This window comes from Geotrypetes seraphini, chromosome 1 (genome assembly GCF_902459505.1).
Source record: "Geotrypetes seraphini chromosome 1, aGeoSer1.1, whole genome shotgun sequence".
Taxonomy (NCBI): domain Eukaryota; kingdom Metazoa; phylum Chordata; class Amphibia; order Gymnophiona; family Dermophiidae; genus Geotrypetes; species Geotrypetes seraphini.
In genome coordinates, this window is record NC_047084.1 from 263,565,678 (window position 1) to 263,575,201 (window position 9,524).

The window sequence follows — 9,524 nt, forward strand, 5'->3', positions numbered from 1 at the left end:
AAGTGCTCGGCACAGTGGGTACAGGAACATAAGTAGTGGATACTGGGAGTGAGCCAAGGTTGAGGTTTGGTATGCCTGACAGAGCGGGGAACAGGGGGGAGCAAGGATGTCCAGAGCAGAGGAGAGAATAGAGCTGTACGACAAGACAGCCTCATGGACAGACTTGGATGACATAGTGGAGGAAAGGAGAGGTGAAACAGTGGTTGAGAGCATGGAAGGATTCAGAGCTTGAAGATTTCGAAACCTGTTGGAGGTGAGTGGACATGGCTGAGGAGGAGTAATTGTGAAGGTTATCAGATGATGATCAGAGATGGGGAGCAGTGAGGTAGAGAAGTTGAGAGAGAGAGCAATTGGAGAAAAAGAAAAGATCAAGGCAGTGACCATCCCAGTGTTGGGGTAGTGTAGCACAGCTGGAGGTCAAATGAGGAGGTTAAGGCAAGAAATTTAGAAGCATACGTGTTAATGGGATTGTCAGAGTGAAAGTTAAAATCTCCAAGAATGAGGGAGGGAGAAGATGGATCAAGGAACCCCAAAAGCCAGGAGTCAAATCTAGTAAGAAAGGAGGAAGGGGACTTGTTGGGGGGGGGGGGGATGATAAATGACCGCTATCCACAAAGGTATAGGCAGATGGACTGGCTTCAAATGAGGAAAGGCTGTGGGATTGAGGAAGGAAATGAGGTTGGAATCTGCAAGAAGGAGAAAGACGAAGCCCAACACCTCTGCCTCGACCAATAGGGCAAGGTGTATGTGAGAAATGGTAGCCATCATGAGAGAGGGCAGCAGCTGCAGTGGAGTCCTCAGGGTAAATCCATGTTTCAGTTAGAGGAAGCAGGTGGAGGGACTGGGCAATAAAGAAGTCATGATTGTAGGGCAGTTTGTTGGAGGCAGAATGAGCATTACACATGAGAAAAAGAGAGAGGAGTGGACTGAAGTAGAGGAATGGGTATAAGGTTACGGAGGTTACACACATGAGGAAGCAGATGGTGTGGAGTGCCAGGGATGGGATTTACATCCCCAGCAATGAGCAGAAGAAAGAGTAAGAGAGTATGCCAAAGGAAAGGTGAATAATGACGGCAATGATAAAGATGGGTGGGGCTCAAAGAGAAAGGAGATGGATGAATAGGAGAGAGAATGCTTGAGTTTGAATGCAGTGAATAAGGTAGATGACAAAATATCTGGTGAGGGGATAGGAGAAGGATAGCGAGGACTTGTGATGCAGAGAGAAGAGAAAGGGAGTAAGGTTGGGGAGAGGGGTTATGAGAAGCAGAAAGTGAAATGGATGCAAAAGGAGAGGCACAGAGAAAGGAAATAGAAATATACAAGAAGTGAGGTAGTGAGAATAGTGAGATGCTGTCAGGAGGCACACGAAGGAAACCACTAAGGAGCATGAGAGGGTTCAGATTAAAAGCAAGGCTAGTGAGATAACATGAGTGCTTGTTTGGGAGAGGCTGCAGTCAGCCAGTCAGAAGCAGCGGGGGAGGGCCCAAATTTTTGACTCCATTGACTTAAGCTCCTATGGTTTTCTGCCTTTCACCAACCTAACAGACACTGATGCATATCTGCTCAACTTTCCCAAAAGAATCCAAAGCGATGAAAAGAAAAAAAGACAATTACAATCACTGCCTCCTTTGAAATAATTATAGCCTTGAAAATATTATACCATTTACCTGGATTTGAATTTATATATTTTCTCCCCACTCCCACCCAATCTTACATGATAAACACCACTGTGGTCTAACAATTATAAAAAGATGCCATCAGTCTTATTAATAGCCTACATATGGGCAGTGGAGGGATAAAGAAAAATGTTCTCAAATCTCTACTATTTAAAGTACCAAAGTGCACAGGTGCTCAGCTGGAACTAAAGGCTGCATATTGGTTAAAAATGCTGGTATGAGTTTCACAGTTCTACTTTTTAAAAAGTACAAAACCTCACACAACCACTTAAATACACTTAAGATTTCCATTTATTACATTACAAGCAGAAAGTGAACCTACTAAATCAAAATGAGATACTCTGCAAGATGGAACAAATGCAAGATTTCTTTTATAAGTTAATTACGCATGTACAAACTTCAAACACACATCCACAATAGATGTAAAAGAGAGACCATATTTCTCGCTCCATAAGACGCACTTTTTCCACCCCCAAAAATGGGGTGGAAATAAGGGTGTGTCATAAGGAGCGAATGTAAAAAAACCTAAAACAAAACCCGTACCTTTTTTTGCCATTGCGGCGGTCCAGCGCGCTTTCCATGCTCCTGCCTCGGTTACCCTGCTTTCTTCCAGCACCGGCAGCGGCGCTTGATGCAGGCATGCGCTTTTTGTATGCCTTCTTGGTCCCTCCCTCCCTGCACACCACATGGCTGCCTGTCAGTTCTCGCTGGACGAGAACTGACAGGCAGCCATTCAGAGTGCAGTGCAGGAACAAGCAGGCACACAAAAAGTGCGTGCCTGCCTCGTGCACCACTGTGCCCACTGACGCTGCTGGAAGAGAGCAGGGGAGCCGAGAGGCAGGAACGCGGAAAGCGTGCTGGACCACTGGTATGGCAAAAAAAGGTACCGGGGGGGGGGGGGAGGAGGGTGCCTGCCTGCGCCTTTGGGCTGGCTGGCTTGGGACCGGCTGGCTGGCAGGGTTGACTGGGGGCTGGCTGGCTGCCTTGGGATGGGTTGGCTAGTTGGCTGGCTGGCTTGGGGTTGGCTGGGAGCTGACTGGCTTATGGGTGGGTTGGCTGGCTGCCACTAGACGTGCCTACCATTAGACGTGCCTACCACTAATAATAATAATAATAATTTTATTTTTATATACCGCCAAAGCCATGATAGTTCGAGGCAGTTTACTAGACATGCCCTGTATCTTGTCCCAACCTACTACTAGACCACCAGAGGGGGGGACAGGGTACAGGGCACACCATTTGGTTCAGAATTTTTTTCTTGGTTTTTCCTCCTCTACAGGTGGGTGTGTCTTATGGTCAGGTTCATCTTATGGAGCAAAAAATATGGTACATCTAATTGAAGGCAAAATCTTCAGTTGGTTCTCACTATTTCACTAATCCTCAGCAATGTGTACCCTTTGCAATCAGATGTGTTACTTTTAAATGCAATCTTATCAAACATTTTGAATATAGGGTTAGATTCATTAAACTCACTTTTGTTGGCCGATCCGTGGCCAATCCATGGCCGAGTCTTGCCGGGCAACCGGTTCACTAAACAGTCCTCATGCAAATTATTTGATCGGAGGCACGCCCCATACCAACCCAACAGATCGCTGCAGAGTAGTGCTGCTCAATTTCCAATTTGAATCTATTCAACGATTCACTTTGGTTGAATCGATTCAAATCAATTTAAAAAAAATTCAGCCTCCCAATTCAGTGACTGACCCTCCCCCCTCGCCCCCTAAAGCAGAGCAGCAGCGCTGCCTCTTGCTGGCCAGCCGCTGCCGCTCCTGCTTTAGAGGGGAGGGACAGTCGGGAATTTCTGTGGCATCTGGCTTCCCCCCCCCCCCCCGGCCTCCTGCTCTTCCATTTACCTAATTCCAGCAGCGGAGCAGCCTGCAGAGAGGATCGTCGGTGCAAGCAATCCTTGCAGGCTGCCATCGGCCTCCGGAGCTGTTGTTTCTTCTGCCGTGATCCTGCCTCTGTCAGAGGAGGGGTGGGACTGCGGCAGAGGGAAGACAGCTCCGGAGGCCAATGGCAGCACCGGCAATCCTCTCTGCAGGCTGCTCCGCTGCTGAAATTAAGTAAAAGTAAGACCAGGAGGCCAGCTGGGAATATGCAGGCCTTCGGGGTTGGGGGGGTACAGGCCTTCGGAAGGAGACAGGCCTTCAGGGGGGGTGCAGGCTTTCAGGGGGTGCAGACTTTCAAGGAGGGACAGGCCTTCAAGGGAGGTGCAGGTCTTCAGGGAGGTGCAGGCCTTTGGGGGAGGGGGACCCTGGTGTAGAAGTACACGGAGGGAGGGAGGGAAAGAGGGAAGTTCAAGAGACATACATATGCCGGACTGGAGGGGAAGAATTAATGGGTCTAAAAACAGAGGAGAGGGAGAGAGATGGTGGACAATGAAATTTAAGGAGGGAAGAAGCACAAAGGGAGAGAAGTTGGACACAAGGGATGGTGTGGAGGGGAGAGGTGGGGGATAGAGAAAGAGAGAACTCGTAGACCCTGGGGTGGTGGGGAAGGAGGGAGAGATGCTGGTTGAAAGGGTAGTTGAGAAAAGGAGAGATGGTGGATCTGGGGATGGTGGGGTCCATCGTTGTAGCTGCGGGGATGGAGATGGAAAAAAAGGAAAGATGCCAGACCTCCGGGGGACGGAAAGGAAATGGAATGGGAAGACAGAGATGGAAGATGGATGGAGAAAGAGAAAGAAGAAGACCCTGGCAAGCGAAGATATCAGAAGACAACCAGAGTCTGGGACCAACATAATTCGAATAATGACCAAACAAAAGGTAGAAAAAATTTTATTTTCTGTTTTGTGATTACAATATCTCAGATTTGAAATGTGTATCCTGCCAGAGCTGGTGTTAGACTGCGAACCTGAGTTAGGATTTAACAGAGAGAGGAAAAGTCTTTTTTGTTTGTTTATTTTGTTTACACCACAGCGCAAGTGTGAGTAGGAGAGAGAAAAGGGGGGTGAAGAGGCTATAAAAGGGGTGAAGAAGCTATAAAATAAAACCCACCAGGATGTTTGAAAAAAAACAAAACAAAAAACACCCAATTGGGCAGGAAAATCGAATTGAAAAATCGATTCAATAGGCTGAATCAAATTGAAATTTTTTTTTCCTGAATCTGGCAGCACTACTGCAGAGAGATCCAGATGCATGCGCAGACTGCATATGCTAAGTCAAAACAAAATGTGTGTGTGGGGGGGGGGGGCTACAGTTTTGAGTGGACATTAATGGAACAGATTACAGAACACGCTGCAGCCAGATGGAACAGAACATGATTTTTAGCCAGATATGACAGAACACGCTTTTAACCCACGGGTTAAAACCATGGGCTGCACTGCAGGGACAGGGCGGCAGAGAGCAGGACAGTCGGCAAGGACTTGAGTGACTGGTCCTCAGCAGTTGCTTCTTTTTGGATCGGCCAGCTCAGTGTTCCTTCTTCTGTTTAGTGAATCGCTGCCTTCCTACTTTGCATGCCATTCCCCTTCATTTGCATGGGCGGATCGAATCGGGTGGGAGGTTGATCGGCCAGAAGGTTGGTGAATCAGGTCGGGGTCAGAGAAGGCTCGCAAAGCTTAGTGAATCTAGCCCATAGTAAGTACGTTCGCAGTTCAGTGTTAAGAGGGATGGCAGTGTTTTCTCTCAAATGCAGTTTTACAATACGTGCATGCATTAGACCTCCTGATTAAGGGACAGTACTAATTAAAATAGTGATATCGGGTATGCATTTTCAACTGAAACAAGTGGGCACCTGACAGACACACATTAGAAAATTACTACAGATGATTCGTCCCTTCGCAAAAATTTAATAAATTTGAAATACTGCATGGCACTTGACTTCTTAATCCATAGCTAAGCAAAAACCTCACAATGTCCCTGGCAGGCAACCATGCCTGCAAACATCTGGCTCCCTCTAACCTGGCTCCAGTAACCGCCCCTACGCAGGACAGACACCAGAAAAGATTGCAACTGACCAAAGTCTCCCTCCCCCCAGTCCAAAGCCAGTCCTGATCCCTCCCTTCAAAACAGCAACGTTTCCTCTGCAACAAGCTGAAAGCAGCTTCCGGCTAATACAGAGAGAAGTATAGAGCGCCATCCGCCTGTCCAGTCACTGTACATTTAATACTAGCTAAGGCACCTCAAATCCCCGGCTGCAAGCATGCACATGTCATAATGACAGGAATGGATTAAGCTCGTTAAACGATGCAGGCACATGGATCCTGAGTAACCGGCCTCGCATCAAAACATCCTGGGCACTTTTCTTTCACGTAGGCTGCGGAACCTCTTTTCCCCCTGCAAAGTCTGTCTACCATAGCCACAGGTGAGAGGGTGCAAAAGAAACATTCGGTGCGGCCGAGAAGCCTCTAGCTGCCAGCGCCCCTGGATGTCTTGCTCTTACCTTCCCGAGCTTTCAGCAGCACAGTGTTAGCTACAATGTTTTCAATCTCCATCATCAGGGCGCGGAGTGGCAGGGAGGAGAACACATCTCGGGGGGGCTAGAAGCAGTGTATGCCCGCTGCAGCCTGCCTGGGATCGTCTTCCCTTTCCCGCTCGCTCGATTTCAATCTCAGGCTGCAGCAGTTCTCTCTCAGCTTCATCCCTTCTACATCCTCCGTCTCCTGCACAGACTGCCTCCTAGCACGGATCTGCATCTGGCTTAACTCCCCTTTCTTTCTTCCTGTTTCTCTACCTCTGCTGAGGCGACCCGTGGCTGGGAGGGGCTAAAGCTATGAGGCTAAGATCAATTCAGCAGCTCCTCTAACTCCCCTAACCCTCAACAGAAACCCCTGTTTTTTTCATAGAACTCAAACTTCTTCCTCCCTTTCAAGACGAAAAATACTCTCACCAGTCCGTACTCCTCCCACTCTATCCTTATAACTCGAGCAGCAGTTCTCCCCCCTTCCCTTTTAATAGTATTGCCCACTCCCTTTAACTGGCTCATAGTTTTGTCTGAGCACTCATTAGGAACCCCCTTCCTGGGTACTCTAAGAACCTCTTCTTACCCCCAGAGCTTAAGGCTCTATTCCCCCCCTTCCCTCCATCACTGCGTCTTTCCGATTTATCTCTGCAATACCACAATGTTAGCTACAGTATAATGAAATTCTTCTAATTTTTGCAATCACTTCTTACTTCCGAGACTAAGCAGGTCTGCCTCACACACTCTTTCTAGCTTGGATTTTTGTAAAACGGTTAGGTACTCCAATTGTTGGGTCCTTAGCAGTGCTTCTCTCACCCCTCAGAATTTTATAATTCACTAGCTGATGCCCCGGCGTTGCACGGGTATTTAATTATAGCAATAACACTGTAAATGGATTCAAATAAAGATACTTTATAGTGGTGAATGAAATTATTTTTTTACAGCTTTATAAAAAGTACAATAGTCAAATTATAATGTGAAATATTTGACAAAATGAATACAATACAACTAACGCAAAACTTGATTATAAACAACATTTTTAGTTTCACCTCCAGGAGCAAGAACATATACATTCTTGGGTGAACTCACCCTTGAACAAGCAACATAGAGTTGTCCATGGGAAAAACAGGGGGATCTTAAATCCACTCCACAGTATGTAATAGTCTGTCCCTGTGATTTGTTGATTGTGATAGAGAATGCAAGTCACACTGGAATTTGCAATCTCTTAAACTGAAAAGGAAGATCTGTTGGAATAAGTGGCATCCAAAAGTTTCAGTATTGATTTAAACAACTCAATATGTGGAAACTCAGGTTGAAAAGAAACTCCATGCAGTTTTTTCCCAGTTCAGAATGGAACCTGTGTTCCTAGTTCAGCATATGTGAGTACTCATGTAATGTAATAACATTATAAACTGGGGTGCATGAAGGAAACAGTTACAAACACAGTTAGAACATACAAACACTATATGTATGGTGTCCGTGGTAGAATAGAAACGATGTCCCTAGTGGTTATAGTGTCATAGAAAGTGTTTTATAGTTGGAATTACTGTGAGAATGGCAGCTTTTTACATTTTTACCATTGACATGAATGGGTGAAATCTGATTTTCTGTTTGTAGCTCTGCCCATGTGTGCAGGTGGGCCACGAGACCCCCAGAACATATCACCCCAGGTAGTGAGGGATCTGCATACCAAGTTTCGTTCAAATCGGTCAAGCCGTTTTTGAATTACTGTGAGAATGGCAGCTTTTTAAATTTTTTCCATTGACATGAATGGGTGAAATCTGATTTTATGTTTGTAGCTCCGCCCACGTGTGCAGGTGGACCGCGAGACCCCCAGAACATATCACCCCAGGTAGTGAGGGATCTGCATACCGAGTTTCGTTCAAATCGGTCAAGCCGTTTTTGCGTGATCGCGGCACATACACACACACACACACATACATACACACATACAGTACATACCTCCGATTTTATATATATAGATGATCACACTAGCATCACCCCTCCTAGACCAGTTCTAAATAGACCTCATACTTTTAAACATCAGATCAAGGCTGTGCAAAGGTATTACACATTTATTTAAACATAGAAACATAGAAAGTGACGACAGATAAGGGCCAAGGCCCATCAAGTCTGCCCACACCAATGACCCTCCCCTACCTCCCTTTGTGAAGAGATCCCACCTTTCGATCCCATTTAGCTTTAAAATCAGACACACTGCTGGCCTCAATTACCTGTATCGGAAGACCATTCCATCGATCCACCACCCTCTCGGTGAAGAAGTATTTCCTGGTGTCGCCATGCAATGTCCCTCCCCTGATTTTCCATGGATGCCCTCGTGTTGACGTGGGTTCCTTGAAGAAGAAGATATCCTCCCCCACCTCGATACGGCGCGTGAGATATTTGAATGTTTCGATCATGTCCTCCCTCTCCCTGCGTTCCTCTAGGGTGTAGAGCTGCAATTTATTCAGCCGTTCCTCATACGGGAGATCCCTGAGCCCTGTGACCATCCGTGTGGCCATTCGCTGGACCGATTCAAGTCTCAGCACATCTTTGCGGTAATGTGGTCTCCAGAATTGTACACAGTATTCCAGATGGGGTCTCACCATGGACCTATATAATGGCATTATGACTTCGGGCTTACGGCTAACGAAACTCCTGCGTATGCAACCTATGATTTGTCTGGCCTTAGATGAAGCTTTCTCCACTTGAGTAGCAGTCTTCATGTCCTCACTGATGATTACCCCTAAGTCTCGTTCCGCTACAGTTCTCTCTAGGATCTCACCATTAAGAGTGTAAGTCTTACATGGATTTTTGTTGCCAAGGTGCATGACCTTGCATTTTTTGGCGTTGAAATTTAGTTGCCAGGTCCTGGACCAATTCTCCAGTAGAAGGAGGTCGTGTGCCATACTATCGGTCTTGGATTTGATGTCAGGTCCTGTTGTGTTCTTGTCTACTATATTGCATAATTTGGCGTCATCCTCCCAGAAGAGCTCAGAACGGATAAAGTGTAATTATACAAAATGACGACAAGGAGATCACGTGATGATGTGAGCAGAGGAAGACGTGGGTTAGCTCTGCTCCCGGGCCCCGCTTCACATCACTACTCACTGCGCAATAAATTTGCCTTCTTTCCATAGCTGCACCATTCTCTTGGTCCTGCCTCCCATATGGACAGATTTTTACAGCATTTGGATACCGGGATGGCAGGTAAATCTACCAAAAAGCTGCGAGAGGCAAGCAGGGAGGTGGCAGAGTAAATGTCACCGTTGCCGACGGCATCCACGGAGGAGTTCACTCCGGCCCAGCTGACCTAGCTCTCTAGCACAGTCAAATGCGCATTGGAACCACAGCTGGAAAAACTATCCTGCCAGCTGGGACAGGCGGATGCCTTGCTCGCGGACACGGTGAGATGAACGGGGGAGCTGGAATCCAGAATGTCCGCGC

At 46.9% G+C, this 9,524-nt stretch overlaps 1 protein-coding gene across 2 annotated transcripts in view; it reads right to left on the minus strand.

Annotated features, from left to right (window-relative positions):
- GRK4 (G protein-coupled receptor kinase 4) overlaps window positions 1–6,437 on the minus strand; it is a 409,134-nt gene extending 402,697 nt beyond the window's left edge. Inside the window, exon 1 of one of the 2 annotated variants that reach the window (XM_033950412.1) lies at window positions 6,060–6,429. In XM_033950412.1, the coding sequence (XP_033806303.1) occupies window positions 6,060–6,114 (55 nt within the window). In that variant the 5' untranslated portion in view covers window positions 6,115–6,429. Of the gene's footprint in view, window positions 1–6,059 lie in introns of both variants that reach the window. The other variant, XM_033950421.1, reaches the window with a different exon arrangement.
- Window positions 6,438–9,524: the final 3,087 nt, after the last annotated feature.